This window comes from Oratosquilla oratoria, chromosome 16, assembly GCF_046742065.1.
Source record: "Oratosquilla oratoria isolate Oo_2021 chromosome 16, ASM4674206v1, whole genome shotgun sequence".
Taxonomy (NCBI): Eukaryota; Metazoa; Arthropoda; class Malacostraca; order Stomatopoda; family Squillidae; genus Oratosquilla; species Oratosquilla oratoria.
Window position 1 is genome coordinate 60,136,689 of NC_134792.1, and position 17,413 is coordinate 60,154,101.

General features: G+C 38.6%; 1 protein-coding gene across 2 annotated transcripts in view; it reads left to right on the forward strand.

Annotated features, from left to right (window-relative positions):
* Positions 1-17,413, forward strand: part of LOC143034062 (uncharacterized) — a 37,214-nt gene that overhangs the window by 14,804 nt on the left and 4,997 nt on the right. The window contains exon 2 of one of the 2 annotated variants that reach the window (XM_076199960.1): positions 5,261-9,424. The exons of the other annotated variant lie outside the window; for it this stretch is intronic. Within the exon in view, the coding sequence (XP_076056075.1) occupies positions 5,261-9,122 (3,862 nt within the window). The 3' untranslated portion in view covers positions 9,123-9,424. Of the gene's footprint in view, positions 1-5,260; positions 9,425-17,413 lie in introns of those variants that run through there. 2 annotated transcript variants of the gene reach the window in all.

Sequence of the window (17,413 nt, forward strand, 5' to 3'; positions counted from 1 at the left end):
CTGATTGGATGCCCCTCCCGCTTCTGCACGTCAGTGCCATTGACATAAAAGGGGAAGATTCCACGCCCATTCTAACCCCCGCAGCGGCTACGGGCGAAATAGGCCTTGTCGCCTCGTTACCTACTGACGGACCACGATGGCGACAAAATGCGATTGGCCAGGCAATGATATAGGGTCGTTGGCCTTTCCATTGGCGTGCAGAGGGGGGAGGGTAATAAATTTGGTTGACTTATATTTAGATCGAATAAAGTGTTATGTTTCATCTGTACATATTCAAAATATCATCCTTCCACGTTATATTTCTCACTACTACTCGACCTTAGACCTATTTCGCTACAGATCATGTTGGTGACTATCACAGCAGACTCATTTCTCCCTGCCACAAGACAGGACAATGCAGGTCACAAGCAAATTTTCCCTAACCCTTTATTTTGCACTTGTTTATTATGGGTTTATCCCCCCCCCCCCGTAACTCTTAGGGTTTCGAGTTCGATTCCCAGTGACCACTAGTGACTCATTTGCCCTGGTTGTTCAAGCATAAGGCAATGGCCCCGGCCGCATGGCTCCCCCAGGAGAGGTATCACCAGCTTAAGCTGTTATGGTGCCTTGACCTTACTCCCCATTTAGCGATCATATGAACCAGGCTTCGATTATCCAAAGTTACAGCTGACTGCCACTTGCCCTGGGTCTGAAGAAAAGAGCGAAGGTAATCACTTTGGCTGCAACTGGGCAACTCCTGGAGTGAGCTTCTTAACACTGTGTTAATGTGTGCAATGGTAATAACTGTTGCCTTGAATTTCCTTGCCCAGAGGTTTATATCCCCACTGTATGCCTCTGAGGCTCTCCCAATAATCTCTCCAGCAAGAAACATTGGACTATTGTTGGTATTGTTCATCATTAATGCAAGTCAATGAGAGAGATCTTGGACCTGTTATGGAGATCAATTATCACCTCCTTGGAGCTACATATCCAGATGGAAGTGAGGATATTGATGGGATCTAGAGATCAGTATCATAGAGATGACTGATATCCATCTAGCAGGGCCAAATTTATGTAGGAAGACAGACATGCAATAAGTTTTAAGCAAAAGATAAAATGTACTTTTGGCTTTAGTGAATCTCAAGAGGACTTAAGGCAAGGTCAGCAGGAAGGCAATGTGGGAGGTTTCGCAGATTCACGAGACGGAGGAACTTGTTCGGGCAGTCAAAAGTTTTTACACAAGTAGAAAAGCTTGTGTTATAATTTGGATGAATTGATAAAAGTGAGTGGTATGAGGTGAAGAGTGGGTTGTGCCAGAATTTTGTAACGTCACCATGGGTGTTTGCTGTGTAAATGTGAGGGTGATGGCAAGGGAATTGGAGATGGTTAATCAGAGTGAAGGGAAGGGAGAGGTGAGCCATTAATTGTTTGCATAACACTGCACTTGTGACTGGGTCAACAGAGGGTCAATGGTATTCAGTGACAGAGTTCAGGAGGGTATGTGAAAGTAAATGCAGGTAAAAGTAAAATGGTGAGATGTACAATGGGTGAGAGTGGGAATGAATTGGTGGGAAGTCATAAAGAAGAGCGGCCAGAGGAAGTGGGGAGTTATTTAGGGTCACAAGTAGCAGGGAATGGAGAGATGGGGGTAGAGGTAAACTGTAGAGTGAGGGCAGCAAGTAAATGTCTAGGGGGATTGAATAGTGCCATGAGAAATAGGTATCTGGGGATGGACGCAAAGGGAAGACTATGAAGGGGTGATTGTGCCTCTAACCATGTATGGTGCAGAGACTTGCAATTGAAGGGAGACAGAATGGAGGAATTTATAAGTGTTTGAGAAGCATGATGACAGGTGGATGGATAAAGTGAGAAATGATAAGGAGAGGCAGAGAGCAGGGGTGGAAAGAGAGCTGGCAGAAGGGTTGATGAAAAAATTCTGGGATGATTTGGGCTTATTGAAAAAATGAATAAGGAGGGATTAGCAAAAATGAGTGTGGAAGGCAAAGGTGGATGAAGTGAATTTAAAGAGAAGACTGAGAAAGAGATGGATGGTTGGATTGGGTGATGTGAACCTTGTCTGTTGAGCAGGAAAGGGATAGGGCAAGGTATAAATGTGAATGGATGATAAATATACAGTACTACCTCTCAATAATGGACTAAAAGGGGGGTAACGGTGTCCATTGATGTGAATAATTCGTTGATTTGGAGTAGTTTTTGGGTGTCATAGTGATTGCATGCACTAAACAACGGCACCAAAAACACAGCGAAAACACCACAAACACAGCTAATTAACGTCCATTAATAAGAGGTCTCACTGTATGTGACCCAAAGGGATTTCTCTTTTTCTCTAATCACTTGTGATTGGACAAGGAGGAGGGGTTGCCATGTAATGAAGTAATGAAGGTAAACCAGCTAAGGTTGTTGGGCCCTGCCAAAGAGATGCTGTGTCTTCCTGCATTGTTTCTGACCCAGGCAGTGGGGCAGGGGACAGGGATGGGTCTTCATCCAAAAGAATCTAAAATAAAAGGGAAACCAAATGGGCGTTGGATGGGTGTGGGATAGATGAAGGCTGGGTGCATGCCTTAATTGGCCACTCCCTTTATAGGTAGACAGCAGCATTTTGGTATGCATATATACCATGTGAACACTGTTGGTTTGATAGAATTGACAATCTGGTACAGCTCTGGAAACAAGGGTGCTAAAAAATCAGTGGTTTACCTGTATTACTATTAACACTACTACTACTGAAACTGTGTCTGCATAGTGTATATTGGTTGGGTAGACCTTAAAATATTATTACAGTTCCTTAATCATTTCATTTCTTTCCTACCTGTAAACATTCTTACTATTCATCATGACTGACATGCATAATGTATCATCCCTGAATGATACTCCTAAAACTATATTGTTTCATACCAGTCATAACAGAAAGCACTACTTATACACTACATCTATATGTTTAGACATTTATTGGGGTTCAGATATTTCAAATGAGAACTGATTAAATTTGTTGGATTTATCTAATTGTAATATACAGGAAAAGACCTATGGTTGGGGGGTCCCATTTCTCTCCAATCAGACTTTGATTTTAATTGAGTTTTATTTTTAGATTGGACAGTCTTCTTTTAGGCTATTCCAAAAGTTGATATATTCATATGGAAAACTGCATTTTGTTTTTCCTTCTCTATCTCTCTCTCTCTCTCTCTCTCTCTCTCTCTCTCTCTCTCTCTCTCTCTCTCTCTCTCTCTCTCTCTCTCTCTCTCTCTCTCTCTCTCTCTCTCTCTCTCTCTCTCTCACACCAGTTTTATCAACTCCCTTCATTGACCTGAACAACATAATTATGTCACATCTTTTTCTATTATCTTACAATAATGGCAAGTCCAAACTTAACATGTCATGCATTTGACATCATGATATCAGCATTTTAAAAAAATTCTCTCAAAATTTCATCAATTCTAATATCATCAGTTTTAATATACTTTATGTGGAAAAAAATTATCTTTGACCAACATGATACAAAGTTCAGGCCAGTCATAGCTCACCAGTGACTGAGGCTCACCTTTCTTTGCATTATAAGATTGGACTTCCAGAACAACTAGAAGTCACCAGTAGCTAATGTTAGATTCAAACAAAAGCTGATGTGTGAAGAGTAATTGAAACCAATTTGCTACTTGGCACATTGTAGCAGGCTAATATATCATCAAAAAGTTTCAACTCACCACCTCCATTGTTAAAAAAAGTTAGATAATACATCATACATCATAATAAAACAACAGGGCAGGACTCGCAGTAATGGGTATAAACTGGACAAATTTAGATTTAAGAAGGAAATAGGCAAGAATTGGTTTACTAATAGGGTGGTCGATGAATGGAATAAACTTAGTAACCATGTAGTAAGCGCTGAAACTATCAGTTGTTTTAAGAAACGATTAGACAACTTTATGGATGGGGATGACAGGTGGTGATGGATACGGAGCTGCCTAGCGTAGGCCTTATGGTCTCTTGCAGTCTCCTTTATTCTTATGTTCTTATGTTATGTTCTTATATACCAAGGCTTTTTCCCCCTTACAAAGGAGGTAGCCAAAAAGGAAAAGGCATAAAATCATTCCCACCCATTCCATCCCTGAATACACTCCACACCCCTCCACACTCCCTCTTATCTTAGCACCTCCTGGATGACGGGTCATCCCTGCACATTGTCCACTGCCCTGGGTCAGAAGCAGTGTCGCAAGACACAGCACATCCACAGCAAGGCCGCTTCATTAAATCGGCGACCCCCACTCTCCGTCCCCCCATGCATAAAAGGAGAAGACGGAGAGAAATCCCTTTGGGCTGCGTCAAATTTTGCTCACACATACTACCTCACCCACCATCCCCCCGACCATTCCACCTCATGCATCACAACATCATCCATATACAACCATTCTCCATTCACCCCTGTCTTCTGTCCTCTCCCGTCCTTCCTCAACAGACGTTCCCCTCTTCCCCAAAGCCCTCTTCACCCCATCCATCCATCTCATCCTAGGACATCCCCTCATGTTCACTCCCTCCACATCTGCCTTCCATACCTCTTTTACTAGTCTTTCTTCACTCATTCTTTCCATGTGTCCAAACCATCCTAATACTCTTTCATCAACCCTATCTCCCAACTCCCTTTCCACCCCCGTTCTTCTCCTCACCTCCTCATTTCTCACTCTTTCTAGCCTAGTAACCCTCATCATACTTCTCAGACACCTCATCTCAAACACATTCAAACTCCTTCTCTCTTCCTCTCTTATGTTCCATGTTTCTGCCCCATACAGTGCTGTTGGCACAATCACTCCTTCATACAGTCTCCTCTTAGCATCCATTCCCAAATGTCTATTCCTCATTACGCTCTTACATTTGATCACCCAAAAAAACTTATGTATACATTTTTTCTGGCAAGTTGAAAGTACTGTGAATTATGAAAAATGTGAGATGCAGTAGAAAGCCAACTTCCCAGATATTTCATAAAATGTTTTCAAGAGTATAATTTGAATTCAGTTTCCCTCGTAATAAAACTGTGTACTTAACATAGTCATCACACGTTTTGGTACCAATGAAAAAAGTGATAAAAGTTAAAGAATGTGAAAAATAAGTCTGGTTACCTTTCTGCCCATACATTGAAGTCCCTCATTAAGTTGAATACATACTTGACTGCCAAATTACTTGCTGTGCAAGAGCTAACTAAGAGTGATGTATATGCTTTCATATTAGTGAAGGTCATTTGATAAGTTGCTGATGTCTTTTCCCTTTACAGCTCTGATCAGCAGCTGCCTCTGTCAGAGGCTCAACTGCAGGCATGGCAGAAGGAGCTACATACCAGATATGAAAGACATAAAAGAATAGCCCCTGCTACATGGTACAGCGATGACATCATGCAGAACATCACCGTTGATAAATGCTTCACTCCGCCCAAGCTGGTGTATAAAGTCTATGATATAAATGTAGACCAATTGCTCACTCTTAAGCCACTAGGAATGAGTACTATCCCTAGGGTAATGACACTGCTAGGCCCTGCTGGGGCAGGTAAGACTTGCATCTGTTTACACTTACTGAGCTCCTGGAGCCAAGACCCTAAGTCCTTCCCTGGCCTTGAGAATTTGGACTTTGTCTTCTTCATCCAGTGTCGGTATGTCACCACTTCCCTTGGGCAGCATCTGATAAAGCACCTCCTCCCAGAGTCATGTAAGGACCAGAGTTGGGAAAAAGTATCACAAATACTTAAAACTTATCGTATTCTCTTCCTTGTTGATGATTATGATGGAACAAAGGAGAGTCATCAACTTCTTGTTAATGAAATGCTAACAGCATTTCCTAAAAGTCGCTTACTTTTAACGACACAGTTGGACAACTTTGTTCATTTTCGATGTGAAGACCATGAAGCAATGTATGGGCTTGAGGATATGCTAGATATAAAGATTGATCTACATGGGTTTTGCATTACCAAGATTATGGAATATGTTAGAAAGGTTTTTCCAAACTTATATAAATCAGAGGAGACCCTGAAAACAGCATTGAAGGAGTTTGAAGTTCACATTAAAACACTACCAGACAATTTTCAGGAGCTTTTGCGCCATCCACTAAATTTAACCATGTACACAGTATTGTGGTACCATGATCAAAGCAAAACTAAACGGATACAAACTCTTACAAGTTTGTACTATGAAACTGTTAATGTATCAGTTCAAAAGTTGGCAGAGCATCATCATGAAAAGGATTCCTCAAAAACCTTGGAGGATTATATTTCTCACTGTAACCAGTTCATCAACAAACTGGGAGAAGAGGCACTGATTTTATTACAAAGGAATCAAATCCATTTGGATGATAGGTGCATTGCACAACTAACTCAGGTGTGCCAAACACTTAACCTAGATGTCAATTTATGTCTTTCATCTCTGCTTCAGAAAGATACACTCTTTGGGCCAGAAGGAAACCAAGTTGAGTACTGGTGTTTTTCTTCAAAGACATTTCATGAATATTTTGCTGCATTCTTTCTGCAAAATTGTGTCTGCGTTCATGGTAATCTACCAGATAGTATTTACTCATGGCAGTTTTTCAATAGATATGTCCGTGTGTTTTGGTTCATTGTGGGTTTGTTATGTACAATTGAAAATAAGTTGAGCAAAGATATATTGAAAACAGTCGTTGCAACCATGTTCTCTCAATCAGAGTACAATGATTTACATTGCTCTTTTGTATCCCTCATGATAAGTGAGTCCCATGAAAATGAAACTGTGATTGAAGCTACCAGGGACTTTCTGGGATATATACCAGATGAAGAATATTGCTGCATCTCTAACAGGAAACTGCTGACTCTGCTAAGATGCACAGAGGTTCATTTTCCAGATGATCAGTTCACACCTTGTTTTGTTGAAGACCATGATTTTCAACTTCCATACCGCCTTCAAGAATATGGATGCCCTGTACATCTATTCATTGTTGTGAAAAGTAAAGCATGCATTGAAAGCTTGGCAAAAGATGGAAAGGTGCTTATGTTAAGTGAGGGTGTTCACACAACACTGCACCTTAATACTGCAGTAAAAGATATGGATGCAGATGTTATGAAAGACTTGGGTCATGCCTGGGTAACCTCTTTTCATGAAGCACCAATGGAAAATATTAGTATAAAGTACTTTGAATGGCCAGGAGCCCTCCAAGGTGATGAGACCATAGTGAGAATAGAATGCAGAATGGCAACTTTGGAAGAGTACTATGAAGAACCAATAATATATTTCAGAGCAGGGAAATCCTTAATTACACCACTGACAGAAATGTTAGGGCAGTTCCTTGTAGGTGTCCAAAAGGCAGATGTAAAAAATATGGATTTCAGTGTCCAGTGTGGCTACTCATATGCCCCATTTGCCATGCAGTTTTTAGCTACTCTTAAGCAGCTTCCCTTTCCACTTCCTGAAAAATTAGAGTTAAAAAATCTAGTCTGTGATGCAACATTTATTGAACTTCTAAATCATGTGACTGCAAAAAGCTGTTTTCTTCAGGTGGTTGAACTTAGGGTATATGATTCAAAAAGCTTTAGTCTTTTGCAAAATAATGTTGAGAATATTAGCAAACATTGTCAAGCAATCAATGTTGTCGTATCACACTGGGATGAGGAGGAATCAAGTCAGAAATCTGTCACACAGTTTGGAAATTGGTGGGCATCAAATTGCCTTCCAAGTGAAAGTGCTAAATTGGAACTTTCGTGGAACTTCCTATGTACAAGAAAAAATTGCCGTCACTATGGTAATTGTGCAGCACAAATCACATGTGAATTTGGTGGTAACACAGCAGTAAGATTCCAAGGGAGTCAAAATGATGGCAAAGTACTTAGCAAATTCATAACTAGATTTATGGAGGGCTTGATTGGAGCTGGTAAAAAGACAATGTTATCTCTCAATCACGTGTATCGATTACGTTCTACTATTCTGCTTGATCTATTGAAGGGGTTATTTCCCTCTAAGGAAAAGCAGAATTCATTCCTACAGCTTCCTGAACATTTCCAAATTGAAGAAGCAATATTTTCTCCAGAGTTTCTTGAAGTTGCAACATTTAGTTCTTCTTTGGGGTTACCCATTGTAATTTCACAGACATTAAAGGTATTACGGATATGTGATCTGACTTTATTTGCTGATAAGATTGATATCATTGCTAATTGTTTTAATCAGATCATGGTGTCAGTTGAAGGTTGGGAAGAAGAACCAACTTCCCTAGAAGCAGCAAAGAAGTTGGGTGTATGGTGGGCTAAAAGAAGGTGTGGAACAGCACAAGTCAGAAATCTGAAGCTATATTACAAAGCAGTGATGGAATGGGAATGTTTCCAGGCTATTACACTTGCATTAGATAATGATCCAGGCCCAATTCTGACATGGAAATCAGGCTTTGATAATTATGTGGTTCTAAGTAAACTAGTAATGAAGTTCTTGGAAGGGGTGAGAGACAGTGAAGTAGAAGTAAACATATCATATGGAGACATAGCCTTGGCAGAAAAAAGCAACTATGCACTATTTACAGCCCTTTTAGAGGAACTTAAGCTTCCAGCTCCTCTTCATATTGTCATACCAGTGGCTTCGTGCAATCCTACCTTCTGCCATCTTCTTCATTATACGCAACACCAAGGCATTACATTGACTGTATCATATGTGCGAGTAAACTCATATGAGGAGTTCCTATTTCTTTGTGACAACATTGAAACTTTCTGTAAACTACACCTGACCTTGTGTGTTGATGTTTCGGAGTGGCAATTTGAAACATTGAACAAAAACAAAGTGCAAGAGCTTATTTGTTGGTGGGGTCAGAAATTCTCAAATGATGGTGTTGAAGTGTTATGTAAAGCTAAAACTATCAACTACTTTGAATACTTTGGAGAATCTGGTGTGATGTGCTTCTTTGGAGGACCAGTAAATATCAGCTGGAGTGATTCAAAACATGATCCAGTCAGGTTGGGAAGGATAATGGGAGTTGTCTTGGAGGGCCTTGTGGCTGCAGAGTTTAATACAAAAATGTCCTTTCAGGTGGAAAGTGAAGATCTCAAATATTCAGTCCATGTGTTTTTGAACCAAATACAAGATCAGACACTAGAGAAAATTAAGGTTGATAAATCTGCATTCAAACCTTCCTCCTAATATATGTAATATCCAGCATGGCTTGCATATATTCAATATTGTAGTGCTTTGTCTAACAGATAATGTATACAATCAAAAGACTTACAGATGGTTTCAGTTAAAACTGTCATCAGTCATTGCCAACATGTGCTTCATGTCATGTAGTTCTCTTTCAAACATTGTGATTTAGGAGTAAGTTATTTTGTACCACTAAGAAAAGGCTTGTTTTAGATGGGAATATTTCAAATCTTTTCAAGCATATTGCTGTTGAAAGCTTTGTTATTCATCTCTATTAAAACATGGTAATAAAGGTAGAAACTTCATTTCTGTTTGACTATGCCTTATAAATACTGTATATTTATTACTGAATATATGAATATAGATAAATATATAAATATAAATACTGTATATGTACAAGGCTCTGAATCAACTATTTGTTTTAGATTTATTTTTAAGATCAAAGAAGTTGATGAGAAAAATAAATGAAATACTCAGCTGCAGGAAAATATAAACCATAGTTTTAGACATTCTCCTACTTTACTTTGAATTAATGACAGAAATATTCATTCAAGATCTAAGATTCCCACAGAAACCTAAATTATTAATATATGAACATAAAATCAATTATTCTTTTCAGTAACTTTTATAGGGTTAATAAGTCTACTTAAAATGGTGCTTCCCTCTGAACTCCAGGAAAGTAATTTTAAGTATGAAATATATAAAAAGTATCAAAGTACATAAAGATGGGTATTGCAAAACCTTTATCAGAATGTGAGGAAAAGCTAATCATTATGTAAAATATATAACACTTATACAAAGGGATAAAATTGAAAAAGATGGAAGAGCAACAATGAAAAGATTGAATGTGGAAACGAAAAACAAGATAAAAATGGAGTAGATTTTTTTTCCATCACAATGGATTACTGTATTTCCTTTGCACCTACGTAGATTTGGCATAGAATTAATGAAGAAAAAAGATAGGTTGTGCAGTAATCTGTCATAAATATATCAAAAGCATGAAATGGACAACAAAAATATATGTACAGTAGTTCCTAAAGAAAATAAAAACATGTCCAAACAACTTGAACAGAATAAGGTGGTTTGGGCATATGAGAAAAAAGCTAGCAAAGAATGAATGGATAGAGTAAGGTCTAAAGTAAGACTAAGAAGGAAGTAGATGGGTTGGGTGAAAGGTGATTTGGATGAATATTTGTCTTTAGAGCAGGGAATAGAAAATAGAAAATTTAAGAGTGAATGGAGGGATAAAAGGATTATGTAGCCCAAAGGGAATTTTTTTCATCTGCTCCATAATTCATTTTTGAGTAGATGAGGATGGAGGTCTTCATATGGTGAACCAGTGGGGATAAACCAGCAACTGTTGGTAGGCCCTGCTCAGGAAGAGCTGTGATGTGCTACATTGCTTTTGACCTAAACAGTGTGGCGAAGGACAGAGTAACATTTCATCCCTGAAGTGGAAGATAAGATTGGAGGGGCTTTAAATGAGGTTTATTTATTAATGGTGAGGATGTGAGCTTTGATTTGGCCACCTCACCTATATGGGAGAAAAGGATTTTGGTGTGTTTACCTAACTAGTATACAGGAAAGAAGTAACTCTATTGTGGTCCTTTATCATACCATCTACTCACTTAACCTAGTTATCATGTAGAGAGTTAGAACATTGCTCATGGGGTTCCATCTCTTTTCCTCTATTTGTCAAACTTAGTCTTGATTTCTTTTATAAAATGTGGGCTTGGGTTATATTTTCATCACTTATTCCACAAGTCTGTACTTCATGACATTTTTTAAACATATTTTTTTTATTCAGATTTTTACTGTGACCTCTTGTCAATCTTACATCTTGTGCCAGTAATTATTTCTGTTCACTTTCTCTAAACCTTTTTCCAGTTTAAGTATCAATATCATGTTGCCTCTTGCTCTCTATTCACTCCTCCAAAGTGGGAGGTCTCAGTTTCTTCAATCTTTCCTCATCTTGTCATCTAGACTAGGGATCATCTTGGTTGCTTCCTTTTGCATTCTCTCTATTTTTCTTATATCTTTCTTAAAGTATGGTGACCACATCACTGCTGTATTTTCCATTCTGGGTTATATCAAGCTTTCAATAATTTTCCTCATCATATCCTCATCCATGTTGTGAAATGCCACCCATATTTTTCAACTGGTTATTGGTTTCCCCTGTTATTTTCCATATGTGTGCTTCAGGTGATAGGTCATTTTTTTTATTATGATATATAGAGCATTTTCCTCCTTTGCATTTTGTTATTCTTTAATTTCCCATTTTGTAATCCATGTGTGTGTGTGTGTGTATTTACCTAGTTGTATTTTATGGGAAGGGAGCTATGCTCATAATGACCTGTCTTTGTATCTTTCAGCATCTAGTTAAATTCTTGTATGGTTTTTGCATATACTATTGTTTCATCAAATTTGTTCCAGACGTCCACCACTCTGTGTGGAAAACCATTCTTTTTTCAGATCTCTTCTATAACTATCCTTTTTGAGTTTCTTTTCATGTCTTCTTGTTTTTCTTTTGTCCCACTTTAATAAATCTTCTTTGTCAAGGACTTCCATGCCTTTCATGATTCTGTTAATGGCCAGTAGATTTCCTCTTTTTCATCTTTGTTCCAGGATTGGTAGTTCCAGTTTGGACAATCTTTGTTTTGTATGTCAATTTTGAAAATGTTGGTGCCTTCTTTATCATTGCTGTTTGTATTTTAATTTCTTAATATTCTTTTTTGTGCTGGGTGTCCATAGTGCCGCAGCATACTCCAATCTTGGTCTTATCAGTGTAACTAATATTTTCTTTACCATTACCTCATCCAAGTAGTTAAAGGCCACCTTTATTGACTTTAGTAAATTGTAGGTTTCTCCAACTATTTTGTTAACATGTTAGTTTGGTGTCATGTATGTTTTAATAATTACTCCTAGGTCCTTTTCCGAGTTAACTTTTTTACTTCCTTTGTACCAATTTTATATTGCCCTGATATTCTATTTTTACTTTTTCCAAACTCCATTATACTACATTTCTTGATGTTGAAGTTTACTTCCCACTTTTGGCTCCATTCCCAGACTTTGTCCAGGTTTCTCTGTAGTGATTCACAGTCTTTTTCTGTACTTTCTTTAGACTTTACTTTTTCGTTTAGGAATGTCTCCAGTGGGGCTACAAGGAAAAGGATGCCTAGTCCCAATCCCCGTCCCTTTCTTCTCGCCTCTTACAATCCAAGTGGAAATACTTGGTGGCAGTATTCTTTTCCCCCACCACAGAAAATGAATACTCAGAGAAATGGTACAGGACAGCAGCAAGGGGTTGGGGGACAGCATAACAGAGGGACAGTCATAGTATAAAAGTGTCATCATTTCTCTATGAACAGAGTTTTCCTCTATCATAGACAAAATGATGTGTGGCTCTGGTCCATAGGGGCACCCCATATAGACCCTAAAGTATCAACTGCATGCTACTTTGCCACAATAACAAGCAGCCAATACCCCATGAGGTGGAATGGGCGGGGGGATAGGGGGTGAGGTAGTATGTGTGACCAAAATTTATTGCAGCCTGAAGGGATTTCTCCCTGTCTTCTCCTTTTATGCACGGGGGGACGGAGAGGGGGGGGTCGCCGATTTAATGAAGTGGCCTTGCTGTGGATGTGCTGTATCTTGCGACACTGCTTCTGACCCAGGGCAGTGGACAAGGTGCAGGGATGACCCATCATCCAGGTGCTAAGATAAGAGGGAGGGTGGAGGGGTGTGGAGTGTATTCAGGGATGGAATGGGTGGGAATGATTTTATGCCTTTTCCTTTTTGGCTACCTCCCTTGTAAGGGGGAAAAAGCCTTGGTATATGTATGTATGTACTTTCTTTAGTAGTTTTGCATCATCTGCAAAGAAGTTCATATATCATATAACATTCTACACCTTCATTCATGTCATTTATATATATGGCAAACATTATCAGAGCTAATATAGAACCTTGTGTGACTCCATATATCATTTTCTCCCTGGTTGATGTTTTGTCTCTAAGTACCACCCTCATTTTTCTCCCGTTCAAGAAATCTTCCATCCATTTCAATAACTTTCCTTATACACCTAAAGTTATTTCAATTTTTCTTAGTAGCTTTTTGTGTGATACTTTATCAAATACCTTTTGTAAATCTAGGAAAGCACATTCAGTCCATCCATCCTCTTCTTGCATTATGTCTATTAGCCTCAAGTAAAAACAAATCAAGTTAGTGGCACATGATCTGCTTTGTCTAAAGCCAAATTGTTTTGGATTCATTATATTATATTCTTCCAGATGTTTAATCCATCTACTTTTGATCATTTTATCACATATTTTAACTATTGTGCTTGTAAGGGAGACCAGTCTAGTTTGTTGGGTCTTCCTTATCTCCCCTTTTACCCCCTTTATATATTGGTACAGTATTGGCATTTTTCCAGTCTTGTGGTATCTTTCCTTCTTTGAGTGAGCAATCTATTATCTTCATATTTTGTCTGTTAGTTTATCTATACATTCCTTTAGTATCCAATTTGCAATTCCATCAGGACCATGTGATTTTCTGACATTAAGGTTTATTATCTGGTCCCATACTTCTTTGTCACAATTATTTTTTTCATTGGGGGATCTTTCTCTCTGTTTTTCATCCCAATTGTCCTTCATCCCAATGTTCTCTCATATGCAGATGACTTGATAATTATAACCCAACACAGCAAATATAAATTACTAGCAAAGAAAACACGGAGTTAAAGTGGTATGCAGTGTGCACTGTACCCTATGGTTTTAGGTTTATCACAAACACTTCTGGTGGTCCTTTCTTGTTAAATTCCTCCAGCACTTGTATGATATTTGTGAGAAGTATGCTAGAGTATTGATCCTCCTTAAATTATTGATCTTCTCTTCAGGGGTGGAAAGAAAGCTAGCACATGGTTCAGGCATACATAAAGAATGAGTGAGGACAGACTAGCAAAAATGAGTGTGGAAAGCAAAAGTGAATGGAGTGAACATAATAAAAGTGAGGTTTATAGATGGGGTAAATGATGACTGTTGGCTTGGGTTTCACTAACCTGCAGCCCCACAGTAACAAGCAACAGTTATTGGGCTTTCACACTGATCTTGTTGGGAAGAAAGGTTGTACTGTCTATGTTGTATGGATGGATGGAATATAGGGTTTAGGCCAATGCCCAAGCACCAAAGGGTCATTCAGCACCATCATGAAAAATTATTATAATGATGGTGAGGTTATTAAAGATAGTTGATGATGATGTTATGAAATAACTAAAATAATGTATAGTAACACAGGGCTATATATGAGTATATATTTTCATGAAATGTAAATTAGAATAAAAAATAAGAATGCAATAACTTATTGAATATATCAATTCCTTTAAAAAAAAATTTATCAAGGCTATATTAGCACTGCCTTCTAAAATCTTTGATATTGGCTTGTTTGCAAGCCCATATTTATGTTGCACAGCAGCATATAGTCAACAGAGCACCAGAATGTGCTCATTAGACAAAGGGTTACCACAATGACCACATTCTGGTGCATCAGAGCCTTTCAGTAAAAACCTGTGAGTCAGGTTCAAGTGGCCTATCCTCAGTCTTCCTAAAACAATCTTTGTTCTCCGGTCAGGATAGCCTGAATGGCACATTTGGTCAAATACTTGTATATTTCTTGTTGATGGCAAGAAGAAGGAAATCCATCGGTCTGGCCATTTCTATGTACGATCTAATGGGTTGATACAGATCGAAGTGGGGAAAATTTGGAAAATTTATCGGATTAACCATACTAGCAGCCTTAGCTTTGGCATCTACAAACTCATTTCCTTTTATTCCCACATGGGAAGGGACCCAATAAAAGTACACAGATTTGTGTCGAGCACAGACACAATGCAACCACTCCCTAGAGGATGGAAAGGATTGTACTGACATATGGCTTCAGTTGCACTTTTGGAATCTGTATTTATTACAAATTTCTTGGCTTTAGTGGTAATAACCTATTTCAATGAATGAATTAATGCTGTCAATTCTGCAGTAAAAGAAGAAGCCAAATTATACATCCGACCCAAATCATAATGTTCTCTAGTGAATGCTGTATATCCAACCCCTACATTAGATTTAGAGCCATCAGTAAATATCTTGAAATCTTTGGAATGTTTATGATCATTTGGAAAATGGTATGTTATAACACATTTATAAAAGTTCACTATAAACCCACTGTCGGAGAAATAATAACGGAAATAAAGGGAAACTGTATATTTCGACTACTGACTGTAGTCCTCTTCAGCAGAATGCGTACAGAAAGTTAAGATGCAAATTTATATAGGATGGTGAGGTAGTACATAAAAGGGGGATGGGGCAAAGTAGGGGGACTCAGGTTACATGCCCTTGAAATAGTCGGGTCGCGGAGGGACAGTTAGTGCTATTATGTCCGACCGCTTTTGACAATAATTTGTTTACAGGTAGCTTCATAATACAATCTGGAGGCCATTGTCCTTTTGAGGTATTAAAATTAGGATGATGTTTTATTAGGGAAGATTCTACAATTTTCCTTCGATAGCTACAGTGTGATTTAAAAATAATTGATGCATTATCCCAATCTAATCTATGGTCTTTCTGGCTGGCATGATTAGATTGGGATAATGCATCAATTATTTTTAAATCACACTGTAGCTATCGAAGGAAAATTGTAGAATCTTCCCTAATAAAACATCATCCTAATTTTAATACCTCAAAAGGACAATGGCCCCCAGATTGTATTACGAAGCTAGCTGTAAACAAATTATTGTCAAAAGCGGTCGGACATAATAGCACTAACTGTCCTTCCGTGACCCGACTATTTCAAGGGCATGTAACCTGAGTCCCCCTACTTTGCCCCATCCCCCTTTTATGTACTACCTCACCACTTGCATCTTAACTTTCTGTAAGCATTCTGCTGAAGAGGACTACAGTCAGTAGTCGAAACATACAGTTTCCCTTTATTTCCGTTATTATTTCTCCGACAGTGGGTTTATAGTGAACGTTTATGATCATGTTCTAGAAATTTTGTCTGTACTTGCTGTGGTGGAGATCCTTTTAACAGATGTTCATGCTGCAATGCTCCACTTCAGGTATCAGCCATGGAGGGTGTTTAGGATATTGTACTGGCATGATCTTCTCAGTGAGAATAGTATTATCCAATTGTTCCTTAAGGCACATTTGAAAGGGCTAAAGAGTTTATTTTGTAGTTAATAGAGAGTATTTGATTCAGTAATCTATATAGTGGGTTATTTAGTGAGCTTTCAATTCTTACAGCATAACGTAGTTCTAATTCCTCTCTGCAAAGATCTAATGGTAGCTGATGTGTGTTAACATAAATACTTTCAATGGGAGACATTCAAAATTCCCAAGAATATATTCTTAGGCCCATATTGTGAACAATATCTAGTTCTCTGAGTTTTGTCTTGCAAGCAGAGGAGTATATTTGGCAGCCATAATCCAGCTTGGATCGATAAATGCATCATACATATGTAGTGGGTTTTTTGTCTGCACCCCAATCAAAACTAGATACTACTCTTAAAATATCTCCAAAGACTTCCTTACTTTACATTTTAAGTCATCAATGTGACTCAACGAATTCAGCTTCTTGTCAAAAGTTATTCCTAAAAACTACTTCATCTTGGTAAGGCAAGATTTCCCCGTTTAGAATCTGGCACCACCTCCTCATGTCTACTTTTTGTGAAACATACTGCCACTGTCTTCATGGTAGAGAACTCAAAACCATTCCTTGATGCCCATTTAGATATATCATTGATGGATTTCTGTATATATCAGCAAACAAAGGGCATCATATATCATAATGTATATTACAAAATCATCAATAAACAATGCCACTTCAAAATTCATAGCAAAATCCAGGTTACTGCAAATAAACACTCTTAAGTTTTCTGAAACACCAGCTGATTTACCACCTTGGTGTCCCAGTGTATTATCCCCCTGATGACCTGGAGTCGTGTTTGCAGAGGAGTCTGAAGTCATATCCTTGTTCAAGCAAGAAGTCGTCAACGGTGTTTTCAGGGTATCCATAGATATGGAGGTAGCAAGCCAAGTCCATCAACCTCTTGTAGGAGGACATCAGTGTTCCTATCCCATGAGACTCAACATGGGAAGATGTTTCAGTGGGGACCAGTCCTCTACTAGAGAGGGGCTGCCTTTCTTAGGGTGGGTATACACTGGTCAGTGGGGTAATGTTCCCTCCCACCATCGGCTCCAGGGCCTGGTGCCTCCTATTACATGCAAATACAGGGGACTTAAAACCAATTCCC